Genomic DNA, 20,851 nt, shown 5'->3' on the forward strand with positions numbered 1-20,851 from the left:
ATAATATAGAAAACAGAACACTTTGGCAAGGCATGGAATAGGTAATAAAACAGAAAATTTTCAAAATAGTTCTGTCAGACAACAAGAGCAGCTACAGACAAGACAGGACTGGAAGGGTATGGAAAAAATATGGCCAGTGATAAAATAATTTTCCTCATTCCCTGATAAGGTCTAAAATCTATAGGGTTTCCAATTATAACAGCTTCATTTTATCAAGGTGGCATATGTGGTTTTACTAAAAATATCTTGCAAGGGTTCACATGGCACAATGGGAGCATTCTAACATCTAGGCCAGAGGATCCAGTATCAAAACATGTCGAGAAAGGTTAATTAAGGTAAGTATTTAAATGTATTTACACCATAAAGTTTTTGTGACAGATAGCCATCATGGAAGCTGAACCTACATTTTGATTTGATTGCCTCATTTTGTTTTATGTTAAAGTGCTCCCAATGGGCTAATGTATTTTTTGTTTGACTAGTTATATTTGTTTTCTCTTTGCAAGAGAGAGTATGCTTAGATATATGCGTGCGACATATATAGAAGACCTGGGGTGAGGGTGGTGGGGGAATTGTTTAGAGTAAAGATGTAAGCTCTGTAGCAAGCAATAAATAGTTTTCACATAAGAATGTAGTTGCTGTAACATGGCATCAGCAAAACGAATGATGCAAAAGTGAAGAGACAAAGTGAAAGGGTGACACAAATACATGTAGACAAGCATAAAGAATTAGCTGCATTCACGTGATAAACGCATTCCATCATGAAATTTTCTTATTTCAGACAAGCAATTTAGAAAAGATTGAGGAATTGCCAACACTATAGAATACAAACTACTGCAGAGCCCATCACTTTACCTGACAGAGTTCTTCTGCCACATCCAGCATTCCTTGTCGGAAGAAGTGTTCCACCATCACCTCGCTAAGGAGACGTTGGCTATCAGTTTGCCAGCAACCATCAATTGCCACCCCATTGATGTCTGCATCAAAATTCTTTAAAGTGCAAATGGGAATGTTAACATTTAATAGTAATGAAGGAATAAGTAGTAAACCTATTTATTTAGGTGCACAAATATTAATAGGTCATTTGCAGCAGGGGCAAAAATAAAGCATGATAATATAACAGCAAAAATGAAACTACAGACACGCCTTCCTATGTCATTACATATTTGAATAATAATTTGTATGCATTTTGTACCTTTAATTGTTGAAAAGCAAAGTACTTTACAGAAGCATTATCAAACAGAATTATCATAGAACGACTTGAAATATTCATGCAAATGACCAAAAATCTGGTTAAAGGAGAGGTTTTAGGTATTATGGAGGAGGAATAAGAGGTAGAGGCATGAAGAGACTTGGGAGGGAATTCCAGAGCCAGAGCCCTGGTATCGGAAGACACTTGTCACAAAAAGAGACTCAATCAAAATCTTTTGCTTCTATAGTCAATAATCAGAGGACAGCCATATCTTTGAGGGTAGTATTGCTATATGAGATGTCAGAGATATGGGAAAAAACATTGAGGGAATGCAAAAAGAAAGATAGATAAAAATATTAAAATCAAGGCTGACCAGAAGCTAGTGACAGTCTGAGAGCACAAGGGTACTGATTGAATGGGACTTGGAGCAAGGACATATGCAGCAGAGCTTCAGATGAAGGGTCACTGAACCTGAAATGTTAACTCTGCTTTCTGTCCACAGATGCTGCCAGACCTGCTGAGTTTCTCCAGCAATTTCTGTTTTTTTTTTCAGATCTCCAGCATCTACAGTTCTATGTTTTTTTTTGAATGATTTAGACATTGGAGAACATTTTGTGAATGATTGTAAAACATATGTCATCAGGATCAAGGAATAGTCAAATAAAGAGATTTTAGGGAGAAATTACAAAAAAAGGAAGGGGAGTTGGTACAGTTCTGGATGAATCATTCAGAGATCTGGGTCAAGATGGTAGAATTTGCATTTAAAAATCTGGAATTAAAAGTCTAGTGATGAATATGAAACTAATGTTGATTATCATAAAAACCTAACTGGCTCACTAATGTCCTGTTGTGATCTGGTCTAAATATGCCAAGTAATATTGGACTTGAAATGTTAACTGTGTTTCTCTCTCCATATATTCTGCTATACATGTTAATATTTCTTCAGCATTCACCAATATGAAATTATGCACTTAGGTCTAGTTCATTTATATTAGGAAAGCCAAGGTTCCAGTATTGACCTTACGGAACTCCGCTATAAACATTCCTCTAGCCTGAAAAGTATCCATTAAATCATTTCTGTTTTCTGTTGCTCGGACAATTTTGTATTTACGTTGCTATTATCTCGATCTCTTTTATTTCATGAGTTATAACTTTGTTTCCAAGTGTTTTTGCTCATTCACTCATGGAATGTGGGCATCACTTGCTAGGGCCATCATTTATTCTCCATTCACAACTGTCCTAGTGGTGGTGAGCGGCCTTCTTAATCTGCTGCGGTCCTTGGGCTGTTAAGCAATTCCAGGATTTTGACTCAGCAAATCACGAGTACTTCATAGCCAAGGAAAACTCGAAGTGTAGTCACTATTGCAATGTACAAAATGTAGCTAATTTGTGCACAGAAAAGTCCCAGAAACAGCAATGTGATAATGACTAGGCAATCTATTTTTGCAATGGTAATTCAAGGAACAATATTGTCCAGGACACCAAAGATACCTCCTTGGATCTAACATTGGATCTTTTACGTCTATCCAAATAGACAGCTAGGGCCTCAGTTCAACATCCCTTCCAAAAGATCTCACACCTCAGACAGTGCATCACTCCTTCAGCACTGGCCTGAAATGTCTGCCTTGATTTTTGTGCTCAGGTTCTGGTGCAGGACTTGCAACCTGAATTTCATGAATCAGAAAGGACAGCATTACTAACCGAGTTGCAGCTCATGAAAACAGGGAGACAAAACTAAAACAGACGTACATTAACCAACTGCATTAGCAGCTTCCCCGTGCAAAATTCACAGGAAAGTGCAAACCAGATAAGAAATTCCTTTTGAGAATTGTGATGTGAACAATTACGATGGTAATGCATCCCTGCATCATCTGTCACCTCAAGACTATCAAGACATATTAAAACAGCCACACAATGAATGAGGCTAGAATTGTCAGATGGTGACAGTGCAATGTCCAATTCTGAGTTAAAATAGCCAAACAGGGTACATTGGTAAAGCAAGGTATTATGGAGACCGCTACAAAAATGAAAATTGATTGTGGGGGAATAAATTAACCAAGTTACCTGATTCGTAGCAAAATTCTGTCCCATTCTTGGATAAAAGGAGCAGTATTTGGCATCTACTGTAAGTATAAAGAATGGGGAAACATGCCGAAATACCTAGAATAAATATAGCAGAAGACATCGACAAAATGGGGTATTTAGTGGTTACGTAATTGGGGAGGGGGTCATCACAAAGATTCATAGTTCTTCCAAAATGTTAATTTACACATTCTAATTTTTTTTTTACTTTAAAGTATTTTATGAACGAGAATTCTGTGGAATATAGTGTTGCAGGACCACTGACCACCAAGTGTTACACTACTACTCAGAATGAACCCCAGGAATGGAGAGATAACAGTACATTCCAGGTGGTGACAGATAGTGACATCTCTAGAACAGAACAGCCAGCAATTCAGAATTTGTCAGGTAGGCTATGGGAAATATTGCATTTTTCTGAACAAGTGAATAAAAATTAGCAGCAGTTTCTTAGTCTCCTGCTAATGAAAGAGCTGGACATCTTTGTAATGCAATATAGAACTATTATACCTCATAACAGGAGCAACATTAACCAGTCACTCAATTTAAGTTGCAAAATTATGTTTAGGACTATGTACCAATAGGAAATCTGAATATGTTCCCATTTTACAGTACACAAAAGGTTATCTGAACAAATTGCCCAGATTAGTTAATATTGCTCGAGGGTCAGCAATTTGTACAAAAGATGACCAAAATTTGAACTATCAAACAAAAATCAAAGAACTGCAGATGCTGGAAATCTGAAACAAAACAGAAATTGCTCAAGAAACTCAGCAAGTCTGGGCAGCATCTGTGGAGAGATCTGCTCTGAAGAAGAGTCACTAGACTCAATGTTGAATTTGCTGTCTCACCACAGATGCTGCCAGACTGGTTTTCTCCAGCAATTCTTTTGTTTCCCCCTATTGCTCGTCATTGCCCAATGGCACGGATTGGAAGTGGAGAAAGATGTCAGGTGAGTACAGAATTAAGACCATACTGAAATATCCCTTCTAACCCTGCCCCTCTCCTATCATTCACCAGCCTGCCAACAAGCTCGTACAATTAATTATGGAACACCAATCAGTCCATGTTATTTCATTTATCCAAAATAACCCTGGAATACCATCTCCCTAGTGTTTTAAATTTTAAAAATCGTAAAATATATGAGAATCGATAGTGAGGTAAGCATTTGTTACCCACTCCTAATTTCTATTGTTAAAGGTATGCATAGTGAAGCATTTAATTGACATTAGATAGATATCAAGCTGGAAAATGGCATTCTGGATAAAGTAGCAGAGAATGATCAGTGGTCCTGACTATATTTCAGCTTAGACTGTCTTGAAAAGAGGGAAAATTAACCTGAAAAAAATTACGTTCATTAGCCAATGACAAAGGCATTTGCCGAAAAATTGTACAAAAAACACAGTAACTTTTACAACCACAAAACAAAGCCAACAAACTGCTCCTTATTTATGTTGTAGCAAATTAAGATACAATAAAATTTGCATTATCTAGCACCCCACAAACTAGAATCTCTGGTATCCCCCCCACCCCCCCAAACATTAGAAGTCAAATTATTTTTGTTGAGGGCTCCTCTACATTTTCTTGAAAGATGCTTCCTGATTTTTGGCAACTACTTTATCAATCTCACTAGCTCATTTATTAGGTGATGCTGTCATGCTGGAACACCTTTTGTACCTGTATTGACGTATTGGTTACTTGAACTCTCACACAAGCAGAATTAGAATATCAATATCCTCAATATTTATCAATTCATCTAAAAGTAAAACTGCAAAGAAAACATTAATTTCCAATACAATGTGGTATTTTGGTACAAGATAACAAGTATAAATCAATAAAAGATTTTTCTCCCAAAATAACTGATGTACACCTCTACACAAAAAGCCACTGCTGTAAACACACCTTTACAGACTGGTGAGGTCACAGCTAATGCGCTTCCATAGCACTAGCACAAAGCTTGAGCATTTTAATTAGATAGTTACACATTTAACAACTGACAGTATTCATTACAATACAATCCTCTATTTGTTCTTCAAAGTATAATAGGTCCTGAACATATGTTGCCCTAATCTAGACATTACACATTCATGGGCAAGGAATTCATTCCCTGAGTGCCTTCAAGCTCTCATGGACCCAGTTAGCTGAGTATTCCTTTGATGAAAGGTTTAAAACTGTTTTCTCTCCCTCTTGCAGTTTCCTCTCTCTCACTTCACCACCACCCTCCTGCCCCACTCTTGCAGTGTCTTCTATCACCCTTACCCTGAGCCTCCTGCAACCAGCTGATCTGAGCATTTTGAGCACAGTCAGGCACCATTACTATATAAAATACCATATTGTCAGTCCTAAAAGATTGTAGGAGAACTGGTTGGAGGTAGGAGCATTTTTTCCTTCCACTGTTAAAGTGAAAAAAGCCAAAGCTGTAGAGGCTTTAAGCCTCTGCAAGTTGCTGAAGCATATCATCAAAGCATGACTTTATTTTATCTGTTACCACATACATCAATGGCTTAATCAGCATTTTGGATTTACTGGCACCACTTGGATGTGGTACATGCCAGATAATGCAAATATTACTGTCCAAATATTTTTTGTTGTCTTAGGCAAGCCTACATTTAAAGAACATCCGCATAAAATTAAAACAGTAAAACAATTAAAACATCATTTTGTTTGCTGATTTGCTTATGTTAACAGATAGTCATCCAGAGCTGTATTGTTAATGAGTGTTACTGTATCCATTAATTGAATGATACCAACACACAAATTCAAATATTAATGGAGTACCCTAATTTATTTACATGGTATTTGCTTGCTATTTGAACAGCAGTGACTTGACATTCACATTGTCTGCAATCCTTAAAACATTTTAATTTGTATTGGTCTACTGTATTTTAAAATAATGCAATCTCTAATGATAGAAATAATGATACTTAATATTCTGTTGAAATGTTAAATCTAAAACTACTTCTCAAATTATGTAGACAAACACTTAGAAGTGGCTTATAAAACCATGAGGTGATGGATTGAATAAGTAGTCTTATAAAACCATGAGGGGCATGTATAGGGTAAACAGACAAGGTATTTTCCCTGGGGTGGGGAAATCCCGAACTAGAGGGCATAGGTTTAAGGAGAGAGGGGAAAGATTTAAAAGGGACCTACGTAAGGGGCAACTTTTTCATGCAGAGGGTGCTGCATATATGGAGTGAACTGCCAGAAGAAGAGGTGGAAGCTGGTACAATTGCAACATTTAAAAAGCATCTGGATGGGTAATATGAATAGGAAGGGTTTAACGGGATTTGGCAAATGGGACTAGATTAATTTAGGATATCTGATCAGCATGGATGAGTTAGACCCATGAGTCTGTTTCTGTGATGTACATCTCTAAGACTCCATGTAAAGGTACAATAGTAAATGCAGATTTAAATCATATAATATTAAGGATTTATATTTCCTATATATTAACCTTTCAGTAACGTTCAGGTTTGGCATTCAAAAGAAAAGTTTCTGGTTATAAACAAATCATAAATTTTGTTAATAAAAGCTTAGAGGTTTGTTAACCAAATACCGAGAATACAAAATATTTCAACACTCAATTGGCTGTTTGCATCCATACCACACAAAAAAGGCTAAATCTTGCTGGCATCAGGCATTTCAAACTATGCACAATTATTTGAACTTTTTTCCGCACACTTCAACAGAAATGTAATTTGCATTGAAACTTGCTAGATCAGCACTTTTGGTGGCATCATGAGAGCAAAGTAGGTACCTGGGACATTAGTTGTAGTTGAAGGTATAGTTGAAAAAAAAACCTATCAAAGCCTTTGAAGGCAGGGACGAAGTAACATGGATGACAAAGATGTGGGATGGGTGGCAAAAGAGAAACTCCACAGGAGAAAAGTTCAGTGACATAAGAATCTTTACCTGATTTTTGGAGAGATTGGCATTTCATAAAGTCTAATATCGCCTACTGGGGTAATATTAAAATATATCAAATAAATCACACGCACAATTTTACTATTGGACTAACCTAACTCAAACCTATAAGAACAAAATTGTGGACAGTGTCAGCAGAAACTGTCATGAACTTACCCGGTCAATGGCTTTACCTACTCGTGAAACACTGCAGTGAATGTCCTTGTGGTCAGAAGCCAGCTTTTGAACTGTGTCCTTTATTCTTTTGCAACACTGAGACAAAACAAGCGACAAGGTCCCTGACAACTCAACATCTTGTCCTAATGCCAGATAAAAAAGAATACATGAATTTAAATCTTTTAAACATGGTTAGTTCAGCCCTTATTCCTATACTAATAACTTATCGCTGCTCATACATCATTATCTTTTGACCTCTGATGACTTCTTCAAATTAATCATTAATAATGTTGCAATTTACAACAGAAACATAATGATATACAAATTAACAGACTCATTGTAAACTTCCAGTCAATTTTAATAAAATTAATTTTCTGGATATGGGCATTAGCACCAAAGAATACCCAGTCTCTGACCTACTCATGACATTGTACTCACACTGCTGGTCCAGGTGGTCAATAGCCCCTGGATATGAACAATGGGGAATTTAACAATCGATAGTCGATGATTAGACTTGTTCTCTATTTTGAAATCAGTATTGCCTGAATTACTGTGCAAACATTGCTTGGCACTGATCAGCCCATGCCTCAGTTTCCAGCTCTTGCTGTGATGAGAGATCCATAGATCTTAAAAGAACATTCTATTATGAAGCAGTAGAATTTTGTTATATTTCCCTTTCATTTTGTTATCAAAGTGATGCACAAATTCAATTAAAAGTACACCCTGATGACAGCTGTTATGGAATCATTCACTCTTCAATTCCTTTTTTTGGTAAATAGAAATGTAAAGAAAAACCATTGCAATTAAGAGCAGAAGTTCACTTCCTCGAACACACACTTTCTTCCTTCAATGATCGACTATGGGCATGCAATTGCCATATAGTGAATTCTGGGTAATCCAAAATGGAGGACGGGATAGATTTCTGGCTGTAACAGGCTGCACATTTTTTTTTGAGGTATTTTAGGTGCTGGAGGTGATTTCCTCCAACTCCAGGAGCAGCAATTAGTGTTTTACACGCTGTTGCATTGTTTTAGAACTTTTGGAGAAAAAACAAGTTCAAAGGCATGTTTACAAGGGAGAGGAACAGTAACATGGTCAGGTCTGTGCAGATGAGGTAGACGAGAGAGAGAAACCCAAACTGCTAACTGATACAACAGTGAATCTGCACAGATACTGCCTTTGTTGTTGAATTCATGTATCACTGGACATCAGAGTGCGTCTAGGAAAATTAACAAACAGTGAAATTCACAACTGATCTTGCAGGAACCTGTTTGGGAGAGGTCACAACACAGAATCAGATAAGTGAATAGTTTTAAGTGTGGCGTTGCTGTAAGTCTGCAGTAGTAAGTAGGGTGGGTTCTTTCTTGATTATATGTGTTATTGAAATATGTTTCTTGATTAAACTTAAAAAATATAAACCATAAGTATTATGTTAGCCTGCAGCAGTGCTTTGTAGAGGAATAATATGGTGCTATTTTCTGGGTCTGCAAATTGGAAGAAGCAAAAGTTGCCCTTAGTAGAGTGATGTGCTCTTCTTGTCGAATGTGGGAGTTTAGGAAGAGTTTACGTGTTACTGAGGATTATATCTGCAATAAATACCATTGAATCCTATCAGATCGAATGGATCAGTTGCAGCAACAGTTAGAGGCAATGAGGAATGCACAAGAGCAAAGGGGTGTGATGGATGGCAGCTATAGGTAGGGAGAAAAGTCACAGATACAATCACATAGATGGGTTAACTTCAGGAAAGGGAAGAGAGGCATGCAGGTAATGCAGGAGTTTTCTGTGGCTATCTCCATTTCAAACAAGTATACTGTTTTAGAAAATGTAGGGGGTGATGGATTCTCAGGGAAATGTAGCATGAACAGCCAAGTTTATGGTATGAGACTGGCTCTAATGCAATGAGGGGTACATTGGGTTCCAAGAGATTGACTGTGTTAAGGGACTCTCTAGTCCCGAGGCACAGACATTTCTGTGGCCAGCAGCGAAAAATTCCTCGTGCCAGGATCAAGGATGTCTCAGAGACTGTGCAGAATGTTTTCATGGGTGAGAGGGCTCAACAGGAGGTCATTGTACATATTGGAACCAACGACATAGGAAGGGAAAAGTATGAAATTCTGAAGGGAGAATTAAAACTTAAAAGGAGATCCCCGAGAGTAGTAATATCTGGATTACTCCCACTGCTACGAGCTAGTGATGGTAGGAATAGGAGAAAGGAGTAGATGAACGCATGGCTGAGGAGCTGGGGTATGGGAGAAGGATTCACATTTTTGGGTCAATGGAATCTCTTTCGGGGTAGAAGTGACCTGTACAAGAAGGACGGATTGCACCTAAATTGGAAGGGGACTAATATACTGGCAGGGAGATTTGCTTGAGCTGCTCAGGAGGATTTAAACTAGTAAGGATTTGGGTGGGGAAGGATCAGGGAGATAGTGAGGAAAGACATCAATCTGAGACTGGTACAGTTGAGAAAAGAAGCGAGCCAAACAGTCAGAGCAAGCAGGGACAAAGTAGAGAATAGGGTAGGACTGATAAATTAAACTGCATTTATTTCAATGTAAGAGGCTTAACAGGGAAACTCAGGGATTGGTTAGGAACATGGGACTAGGATATCATAGCAATTACAGAAACATGGCTTAGGGGTGGACAGGACTGGCAGCTTAATGTCCCAGGATACAAATGCTATAGGAAGGATAGAAAGGGAAGCAGGAGAGAAGGGGGAGTTTTTTGATAAGGGATAGCATTACAGCTGTACTGAGGGAGGATATTCCTGGAAATACTTCCAGGGAGGTTATTTGAGCGGAACGAAGAAAGAAGAATGGGATGATAACCTTATTGGGATTGTATTATGGACCTCTTAATAGTCAGAGGGAAATTGAGAAACAAACATGAAAGGAGATCTCAGCTATTCGTAAGAATAATAGAGTGGTTGTAGTCGGGGATTTTAACTGTCCAAACACAGACTGGGACTATGTTAAGGGTGTTAAGGGTTTAGAATGGAGAGGAATTTGTGAAGTGTATACAAGAAAATTTTCTGATTCAGAATGTGAACGTTCCAACGAGAGAAGGTGCAAAACTTGACCTACTCTTGGGAAATAAGGCAGGACAGGTGACTGAGGTGTCAGTGGGGAAGCACTTTGGGGCCAGTGACCATAATTCAAATAGTTTTAAAATAGTGATGGAAAAGGATAGACCAGATCTGAAAGCTGAAGTTCTAAATAGCAGGAAGGCTAATTTTGATAATATTAGGCAAGAACTTTTGAAAGCTGATTGGGGGCAAATGTTCACAGGTAAAGGGATGGCTGTAAAATGTGAAGCCTTCAGAAAGGAGATAACGAGAGTCCAGATAACGAGTCAGGGTGAAATGAAAGGCTAGTAGGTGTAGGGAATGCTGGATGACTAAAGAAATTGAGGGCTTGGTTAAGAAAAAGAAAGCAAGCATAAACAAGGATAGATGAAGACATAACAAGATAGATGTCATAGACAGGATAGATCAAGTCAACCATCAGAAAAGTATACTCCTACTGGGTAGTGGTAAATCAGGAGGGCAAAAAGAGGACATGAGATAGCTTTGGCAAATATAGTTAAGTAGAACCCAAAGGGTTTTCACAAAACATTAAGGACAAAAGGGTAACTAGGGAAAGAACAGATCCCCTCAAACATTAGCAAGGTGGCCTTTGTGTGGAGCTGCAGATGGGGACATACTAAATGAATATTTTGCATCAGTATTTACTGTGGAAAAGGACATGGAAGATATAGAATGTAGGGAAATAGATGGTGACATCTTCAAAAGTGTCGATATTACGGAGGAGGAAGTGCTGGATGTCATAAAAGTGGATAAATCCCCAGACTCTGATCAGGTGTACCCTAGACTTCTGTGGGAAGCTAGGGAAGAGATTGCTGGGCCTTTTGCTGACATATCTGTATCATTGATAGTCACAGGTGAAGTGCCGGAAGACTGGAGGCTGGCTAGTGTGGCGCCACTATTTAAGAAACGTAGTAAGGACAACCCAGGGAACTATAGACTGGTGAGCCTGATGTTGGTGGTGGGCAAGTTGTTAGAAGGAATCCTGAGGGACAGGATATACATGTATTTGGAAAGGCAAGGACTGATTAGGGATAGTCAACATGGCTTTGTGCATGGGAAATCATGTCTCACAAACTTGATTGAGTTTTTTGAGGAAGTAACAAAGAGGATTGATGAGGGCAGAGCAGTAGATGTGATCTATATGGACTTCAGCAAGGCATTCGACAAGGGTCCCCATGGGAGACTGATTAGCAAGGTTAGATCTCATGGAATACATGGAGAACTAGCCATTTGGATACAGAACTAGCTCAAAGGTAAAAGACAGAGGGTGGTGGTGGAGGGTTGTTTTTCAGACTGGAGGCCTGTGACCAGTGGAGTGCCACAAGGATCAGTGCTGGATCCACTACTTTTTGTCATTTATATAAATGATTTGGATGTGAGCATAAGAGGAACAATTGGTAAGTTTGCAGTTGACACTTAAATTGGAGATGCAGTGGATAGTGAAGAAGGTTACTCAGATTACAATGTGATCTTGACCAAATGGGCCAATGGGCTGAGAAGTGGCAGATGGAGTTTAATTCAGATAAATGCAAGGTGCTGCCTTTTGGGAAAGCAAATCTTAGCAGGACTTATACACTTAATGGTAAGGTCCTAGGGAGTGTTGCTGAACAAAGAGACCTTGGAATGCAGGTTCATAGCTCCTTGAAAGTGGAGTCGCAGGTAGATAGGATAGTGAAGGTGGTGTGTGGTATGCTTTCTTTCATTGGTCAGATTATTGAGTACAGGAATTGTGGCTGTACAGGACATTGGTTAGGCCGCTTTTGGAATATTGTGTGCAATTCTGGTCTCCTTCCTATCGGAAGGAAGTTGTGAAACTTGAAAGGGTTCAGAAAAGATTTACAAGGATGTTGTCAGACTTGGAGAGTTTGAGCTGTAGGGAAAGGCTGAATAGGCTGGGGTTGTTTTCCCTGGAGCATTGGAGACTGAGGGACGACCTTGTAGAGGTTTATAAAATCATGAGGGGGCATGGATAGGATAAATAGACAAAGTCTTTTCCCTGGTGTAGGGGAGTCCAGAACTAGAGGCCATGGTTTAGGGTGAGAGGGGAAAAGATATAAAAGAGACCAACAGGGCAACTTTTTCAGACAGAGAGTGGAATGAGTATGGAATGAGCTGCCAGAGGAAGTGGTGGAGGCTGATACAATTGCAACATTTTAAGGCATTTGCCTGGTTATATGAATAGGGAAGGTTTGGAGGGCTATGGGTCAGGTGCTGACAGTTGGGACCAGATTGGGTTGGGATATCAGGTCGGCATGGATGCGTTAGACGGAAGGGTCTGTTTCCATACTGTACATCTCTATGACTCTACAGGCACTTGCTGAATAAGAACAAAGATGGGGAAAATTTGATTTACAAGCAAGAACTGGGAGACTGATTAGCAAGGTTAGATCTCACAGAATACAGGGAGAACTAGCCATTTGGATACAGAACTGGCTCAAAGGTAGAAGACAGAGGGTGGTGGTGGAGGGTTGTTTTTCAGATTGGAGGCCTGTGACCAGTGGAGTGCCACAAGAATCGGTGCTGGGCCCTCTACTTTTTGTCATTTACATAAGTGATTTTTTTTAAAGTACATTTTTATTAAGAAAAATAGATTTTTAAATATTGCAACAAATACAAAACAATGCAATTCAAAACAGTACAAAACTAAACCCAAATAATAAAAAAAATTCCCCAGCCCACCCTCCTATACGAATGTATAAGCATATATAGAGAAGTATAAAATTAAAAAAAACCTAAACTAACTATTTAACTAACTAAATAAATACCTAACAAACAAATAAATAGTAATAACTCAGCCCAGCCAAACAAAACACTCATACATTCACAGTTCCTCCTCCTTGGATATTGGACTCATGAAGCACAATCGTTACGGCTTTATAAAAACCCTTGTTAGTGTGGCAGATAAATCTGTGTCCAGGTATTTCGAAAAGGGTTGCCATGTCTTGTAAAAATTCTCAGTTTTGTGGTGTACCATATTTGTGAGAAAATCCAGGGGAATATGCTCCATAACAATCTTCCACCAACCCGACAAGCCTGGGGGGGTTTTCTGATTTCCAACTTAGCAAGATATTCTTCTTTGCACAGAAGGTAAGAATATTGAAAAGTTTTCCCTTATGCGAGTCTGCAAGAAATACAATGGATAGGCCCAAAAGGAGCAAAATAGGGTCCTTCTCCACCCCTACACCTAAAATCCTCTCCATTGCATCCACCACAATGTTTCAATATGTTTGAAGCCTGTCACAAGACCAAAGACTTTGCACTTGGGACATGCTGAAGATACACCTGGTTTAAATTTTGACAAATGGTCTGGGGCTAAGTGGACCCTGTGGAGAATCTTCAACTGTAAAGCATGGGTCCTATTGCAAATTGATATCTTCCTTGCATTCTCCCAAATATCCTCCCATGCCTCTGAAGAAACTTCAACACCCAGCTCTCTTTCTCATATCTTACAGAGTCGATCAGACTCATCTGAGGTGGCACCCCCCAATTGGGATATAGAGTACTGACAGAGAGTGTACTCTTAGCCCTTAGTACCCCTCTTACTATGTCAGATTTGTAGGGATCAGTCAAAAGTGTGTTTTTTTTTAATAAAATCCCTAACTTGAAAAAAAACGAAAGAGGTCTCTATTAGGTAACTCGTACTTCTGTACTAACTGATTGAAGGACATCATTACATCTCCCTCAAATAAATCACCCGTTCAAGATATACCCCTAGCTGCCCAACGTTTAAACGCTGAATCTATCGCACCTGGTTGAAAACTCGGCATACCCACTAAAGGTGTAAACAAAGATGTTTGCCAATATTACCTTCCCTCTGCCGAATTGCTCTCCAAGCTTTAACAGTATTGATGACTATTGGGTTATGGCAATATTCCCTAACTGTCCTCACCTTGTCCAAAAACAGCAAGCTGGTAAGGGGGCACCTTGCCTGGGAGACTTCGATATCTAGCCATATTGAAAGAGGATCCCCACAAACCCAATCACTCACCTAAGTCATAAGCGAGCTTAATTGGTAATTTTTAATGTCCAGAAGGTCTACTTCCCCCAATCTGTGAGGTAACTGCAGTTGGGCTAATTTAAAGAGGGACCGTTTACGATGTCAGATAAAGGAGTTGAACCAACTGTTCAGTTTCCTGAGTGTTTATTTATTGAAAATCAGGGGGAGCATCTGTATAGGGTATAGCAAACAAGGGAGAATATTCATCTTAATAAGCGCTATCCGACCCAACCATGAGACTTCAAGTGCCTCCCATCTTTGGAGATCTTGTTTAGTTTTTTTCAAATAATTGAGTAAAAGTGGTTTTGAACATCCAATCCAGAACTGGAGGAATGAATATGCCCAAATACACACAACCCCCCTGTGACCACCTAAATGGGAATCTATAGTCACTCTCAAGGGCCAGCTCTTTCGTAAGACCACCCATAGGCATAGCTTTGATTTAGCAAAGTTAATCTTATACTCTGAAAAAGGGCCAAACGCATAAATGCATTGTATCAGGCAAGCACTGAAACTGCTGGATTTGTCAAGAAAATTAGACCATCTGCATACAGCGAGATCTTATGTAGTTTTGACCCCACTTCTGGAGCTGATATATTGAGATCCCCATGAATGGCCTCTGCCAACAGTTCAATCACCAATGTAAAAAGTAATGGTGAAAGGGGACAGCCCTGCCAGCTACCCCTAAAAATATTAAAATTGCTTAATCCACCCCGTTGGTAATGACCGCAGCGAGAGGTACACTGTAGACAACCTTTTTCCATCTTATGAAAACTTCGCCCAGACCAAACTGGTCTAGAGTATAGAAAAGGTACAGCATTCAACTCAGTCAAATGTCTTCTCTGCATCTAAAGAAATCACCAATCCCTGTATTGACTGCTGTTGGCATGCTTGAATTACATTAAGCAGCCTCCTAATGTTATTGGAGGATCTGCAACTCTTTATGAAGCCCGTCTGATCCTCTTTAATAATAGAGGGCAACACAGTCTCCAACCTTAATGCAAGAGCCTTAGAGAGGATCTTAAAGTCCACATTTAAGAGCGAGATGGGCTTGTATGAAGCACAGTCTTCCAGATTCTTCCCTTTTTTAAGGGAAAGTGAAATATTGGCCTCTCTCAGAGATGGTGGGAGACAAACATGACTGTATGAATCATTAAACACATTCAGCGTCAGGCCTGACAGTATACTTATAAATTCCCTATAGAATTCACTGGGAAGTCCATCAGGACCAGGCGCCATTCCATTCTGAAGCTGCCTCACAGCTTCCTGCACTTCTTGCTCTGATAATGGGGCATTGAGAAAGGACTGTTGTTTGGGAGTCACACCCAGGAGCTTCAGATCTCTAAAAAAAGGATTCCATTTTGGCCTGCCCCTCCTCACAATTCTCAGACTGACATAATTTAGAGTATAATCTCTGGAACGCCACATTAATCTTTTTAGAATCACATGTTAGGTTCCCAGACCCTTCCCTAATTGCTGTAATGGTTTGTGCTCAGTATTTGCCTGGCTTGTCACCATGCCCATATAACCTTTGCTTTGCAAAAGCCAGCTCCTTCTTTGCCGTCTGCGTGAGCATGGAATTTAGTGTAGACCACAGTGCCGTAATCCTCTGTAGTTTGACCAACGAGGGTCTGTCAAAATAGGCCTTCTTGGCTGCCTTCAACCATGTTTCAAGGAGACGTTGCTGCTCACCCTTCTGCCGTTTTCTACTTGTGGAATATGAAATAACTAACCCCCTGGCAAAAGCTTTGGCAGGTTCCCAGAGAACAGATGAGCTATCAACCGAGTCTATGTTGATGCCTAAGAATGCCTGAAATTCCCTAGAGAAATACTCCACAAACTTGCTGTCCTTGAGAATAAAGGGGTCCATTCACCAGTAACTTGAATCCACTGTAACATCCTTAATTTTAATAATGAGGTACACTGGAGCATGATCAGAGATGCCAATATTACCAATCGTACAGGATGCCACCAAATCCAGGGTTACCGCAGGGGTCAGAAAAAAAAATCAATCCTCCTGTGACATCTATGCGGATTGGAGAAAAACGTGAAATCCCTACCTGTAAGGTGGGGACACCTCCAGACGTCCACCAACCCTAATTTCCCACACAAACCCAATAATTGTTTAGTTTGTGCAGAGGGTATCGAGGGACTTTTAGGCAACTACTGTGGGGTCCATGAGCAGTTAAAGTCTCCCCCTACCAAGAATTTAAGAGGATGAGCTGGGGGACAATAAACATTTAAAATGCCATATTCTTCCCCATTTATCAAGGCTTTAAGAATTACAAACCTCCTGTATGTGTCTTTAACACATTCCATCAATTTAAATGAGAGATTTTTCCTTACCAATATAGCCACTCCCCTACTTCTGGTATTAAATAATGAAAAATAAACTCGGTCAAAGCCATTCTGCTGTAATTTCAAATGCTCCTTGTCATCCAAATGTGTCTCCTGTAACAAAGCAATATCCACCTTCTCCTTCCTAAGTCTCAAAAGTGCCTTCTTCCTCTTAATTGGTGAGTGACTTCCCTTGATATTCCAGGTACACCATTTAATCAAATCATTAGCCATAATCTTCTGCAATTACATTTAAATTCCAGAGAGGAGGAACCCGAACCACAAACTGCTGAGCCTTAGTGTCGCATCGTCCACCAAATATAAAAACTGCATAAACTAAAACCACTACATTTAACAAACATACAAAATTATTAAAAATAAAAAAAACAACAAAAACCAGAAAACAAATCAACATATAAAGCGCCAATAGCGCTGAGTAGGGGAACGCACCCCCTGCCCGGAGGGGGCAACTACCCATCCTGAACTGCCCATAAATAGGCATCTAACCATCTCAACCGCCTTCACTTCTCCCAGCTAGAGCCGCATCGCAAGCACAAGCTAAAAACAATAAACACTCCATAGAACATCAATATGAATAAAAAAAACATTCTTTTATTAAAAAAGGGGGAATAAATACCCCACCCACCCTTTGGTATGTCTTAACTTAGAAATTTAAAATGTACATCTTAACCACCGCCAGACATAGTTTGAACCAAATTATTATCAATAGAGGGAAAAAAAAGAGGAAAAACAAAGCTCCAACCGGATTTCCTCCATTTCTTTTACAGAATGATAAACGCATACCCAAGCAACAATATTTATACATACCACAACTGTTTAAATTAGGTTAGTTTGTCCACAAAGTCTCTTGTCTTGTCCGATGTGTCAAAGAGATGCATGAATCCATCTAAGGTGATCCGAAGCACTGCCGGATATCTCGGGGAGTACTGAATCCCAGGCTCCTTCAATCTTCTCTTAACACCATCATACGATTTTCGTTTCTGGATCACCGCCGCTGAAAAGTCCTGAATAAAACATGACCTTAGACCCCTCGAAAATTACGGCCTTTGGATCCTTGCCCTGGAGTCTGGAAGCCTCCATGACTCTCTCCTTATCCCGATAATGATGGAACCGCACCAGGAAAGGACAAGGGCATTGATCTGGCATCAGCTTCCACCACTGTGACCCTGTGCTCCACCTCATCCGTCCTTTTCTCCAGGTCTCCCAGCTGCTGCTCATGCTTCTGCAGCATGAGAGAGACTGGAGCCAGCTTCTCTTCAATCTGTTTCCCCAAGATCTCGTGAGATTTCGAGAGCTGGTTCATCAAGTCCTGGAGTGTAATCTGCTCTGAGGCTGCTGCAGGCTGAGCTGCAGGCCCAGCCTCAGATGCTCCACCTCCATTTTTAGGCATTTCTGGACAGCTGAAAATACGGGTAAGTCAATTTTTAAATGTTTCTTTGGGCTCCACAATCTTCCAACGACCCAAGAAATCCTGATGACCTGGGTTGGGTGGGTTAAAGGACTGTCCTGCTCCTGCTGCGATGCGAAGCTCTGCAGTGTGATCTTCTCAGATCGCCGCCATCTTAGATCCCCCACATAAATGATTTGGATGCGAGTACAAGAGGTACAGTTTGCAGATGACACCAAAATTGGAGGTGCAGTGGTCAGCAAAGAGGGTTACCTCAGATTACATCAGGATCTTGACCAGATGGGCCAATGGGCTGAGAAGTGGCAGGTGGAGTTTTATTCAGATAAATGCGAGGTGCTGCATTTTGGGAAAGCAAACCTTAGCAGGACTTATACACTTAATGGTAAGGTCCTAGGGAGTGTTGCTGTACAAAGAGACCTTGGAGTGCAGGTTCATAGCTCCTTGAAAGTGGAGTCGCAGATAGATAGAATAATGAAGGCGGCATTTGGTATGCTCTCCTTTATTGGTTAGAGTATTGAGTACAGGAGTTGGGAGGTCATTTTGCGGCTGTACAGGACATTGTTTAGGCCAATGTTGGAATATTGCGTGCAATTCTGGTCTCCTTCCTATTTGAAAGATGTCGTGAAACTTGAAAGGGTTCAGAAAAGATTTACAAGGATGTTGCCAGGGTTGGAGGATTTGAGCTATAGGGAGAGGCTGAGGCTGTTTTCCCTGGAGCGTTGGAGGATGAGGGGTGACCTTATAGAGGTTTACAAAATTATGGGGGGCATGGATAGGATAAATAGGCAAAGTCTTTTCCCTGGGTCGGGGAGTCCAGAACTAGAGGGCTTGGGTTTAGGGTGAGAGGGGAAAGATATAAAAGAGACCTAAGGGGCAACTTTTTCACATAGAGGGTGGTATGTATATGGAATGAGCAGCCAGAGGAAGTGGTGAAGGCTGGTACAATTGCAACATTTAAGAGGCATTTTGGATGGGTATATGAATAGAAAGGGTTTGGAGGGATATGGGCCAGGTGCTGGCAGGTGGGACTAGATTGGGTTGGGATATGTGGTCGGCATGGACATGTTGGACCGAAGGGTCTGTTTCCATGCTGTACATCTCTATGACTCTATCTCCTTACAAGTTTGTTTCTCAATTTCCTTCTGACTATTAGGGAGTCTATAACATTATCCCAATAAGGTGATCATCCCGTTCTTATTTCTCAGTTCCACCCAAATAACTTCTCTGGATGCATTTCTGGGAATATCTTCCCTCAGCACAGTTGTTATGCTATCCCTTATCAAAAATGCCACTTCCCCATCTCTCTTGCCTCCCTTTCTATCCTTCCTGTAGCATTTGTATCCTGGAACATTAAGCTGCCAGTCCTGCCCATCCCTGAGCCATGTTTCTGTAATTGCTCTGATACCCCAGCCCCATGTTCGTAACCATGAGCCGAGTTCATCTGCCTTCCCTGTTAGGCCCCTTGCATTGAAATAAATGCTGTTTAAGTTATTAGCCCTACCTTGTCCCTGCCTGCCCTCACTGTTTGACTTTCTTCTGTTCTCAACAGTACCAGTCTCAGATACATCTCTTTCCTCACTCTCTCCCTGGGTCCCACCCTCCCACCTTACTAGTTTAAATCCTCCCGAGCAGCTCTTGCAAATTTCCCTGTATATTAGTCCCTTCTAATTTAGGTGCAATCCATCCTTCTTGTACAGATCATTTCTACCCCAAATGAGATTCCAATGATCCAAAAATGTGAATCTTTCTCCCATATACCAGCTCCTCAGCCATACATTCATTTGCTCTATCCTCCTATTCCTGCCCTCACTAGCTCAGGTTCCTCCAATATTAGTTGTGAATTTCACTTTGTTAATTTCCCCAGACACACTCCGATGTCCAGAGATACATGAATTCAAAACAGCAAAGGCAGTAACTATGCTGGTTCTTTCTCTCTCTCTCTCCTGCACTGTCCTTACAATGTGCTTCCTTTGTATGTTCTTCTCCCTTTTAAACCTGCTGTTGTTTTGACTTTTTTTTTCCCCAAAGTTCTAAGACAATGCAAAGGCACATGAAACAGTAATTGCTGCTCCTGCAATTCAAGGAAATCACCTGCAGCATCTAAAATACCTCAAAAAAAAAGGAACAACTGTTACAGCCAGAAAGTTTTCCTGTCCTCCATCTTGGATTACCTATAATCCACTGCTCAAAATAAATTACCATCAGAACTAAGCTGCTTCTACATGGAAACATCTTTAAGGGCAAGAAACCCTAATTCAAGACCTACTTAAAAATCAATAAATTTGTGATGTTTCAGTCACATCATACACAAGCTGATCTGTTTGGTTCATGACAGTTTCATTGGTCCAAAATCATGGCACTTTGTCAAATTAATTAAACTTCTCTTTGAAAAGCAATATTGGGTATGAGCTTTGAATAGATTATATTGTGGATTAAATGTGATGTGATCAGGCATTTCTGGTCCACATTACTGAATGTACTTTGTTGATTACTTCAAACAGGTTTTAAATCTGAAAGATAATGATTATGAAGACAGCATGGTCACCACACCAGTGCAGCCGCTTCCAAGATTCTGGTTGTTAGTTGGTCCTGTTCCTTACATGGTACCTCATTTCGGAAGAAAAGGATAAGAGGGGGCACAAAACAAAG

At 40.1% G+C, this 20,851-nt stretch overlaps 2 protein-coding genes across 3 annotated transcripts in view; one reads left to right on the top strand and one right to left on the bottom strand.

Moving 5' to 3' along the window:
• LOC132826492 (charged multivesicular body protein 3) overlaps positions 1 to 20,851 on the top strand; it is a 181,076-nt gene that overhangs the window by 52,052 nt on the left and 108,173 nt on the right. The window contains exon 2 of the mRNA XM_060842553.1: positions 4,125 to 4,220. Within this exon, the coding sequence (XP_060698536.1) occupies positions 4,214 to 4,220 (7 nt within the window). The 5' untranslated portion in view covers positions 4,125 to 4,213. The remainder of the gene's footprint in view (positions 1 to 4,124; positions 4,221 to 20,851) is intronic.
• LOC132826712 (E3 ubiquitin-protein ligase RMND5A) overlaps positions 1 to 20,851 on the bottom strand; it is a 52,882-nt gene that overhangs the window by 21,400 nt on the left and 10,631 nt on the right. Inside the window, exons 2-4 of one of the 2 annotated variants that reach the window (XM_060842863.1) lie at positions 7,352 to 7,494; positions 3,254 to 3,349; positions 853 to 987 (exon numbers count right to left, since the gene is read on the bottom strand). In XM_060842863.1, coding sequence (XP_060698846.1) covers positions 853 to 987; positions 3,254 to 3,349; positions 7,352 to 7,494 — 374 coding nt within the window. The remainder of the gene's footprint in view (positions 1 to 852; positions 988 to 3,253; positions 3,350 to 7,351; positions 7,495 to 20,851) is intronic. The other variant, XM_060842953.1, reaches the window with a different exon arrangement.

Source organism: Hemiscyllium ocellatum, chromosome 1 (genome assembly GCF_020745735.1).
Source record: "Hemiscyllium ocellatum isolate sHemOce1 chromosome 1, sHemOce1.pat.X.cur, whole genome shotgun sequence".
Lineage (NCBI taxonomy): Eukaryota > Metazoa > Chordata > Chondrichthyes > Orectolobiformes > Hemiscylliidae > Hemiscyllium > Hemiscyllium ocellatum.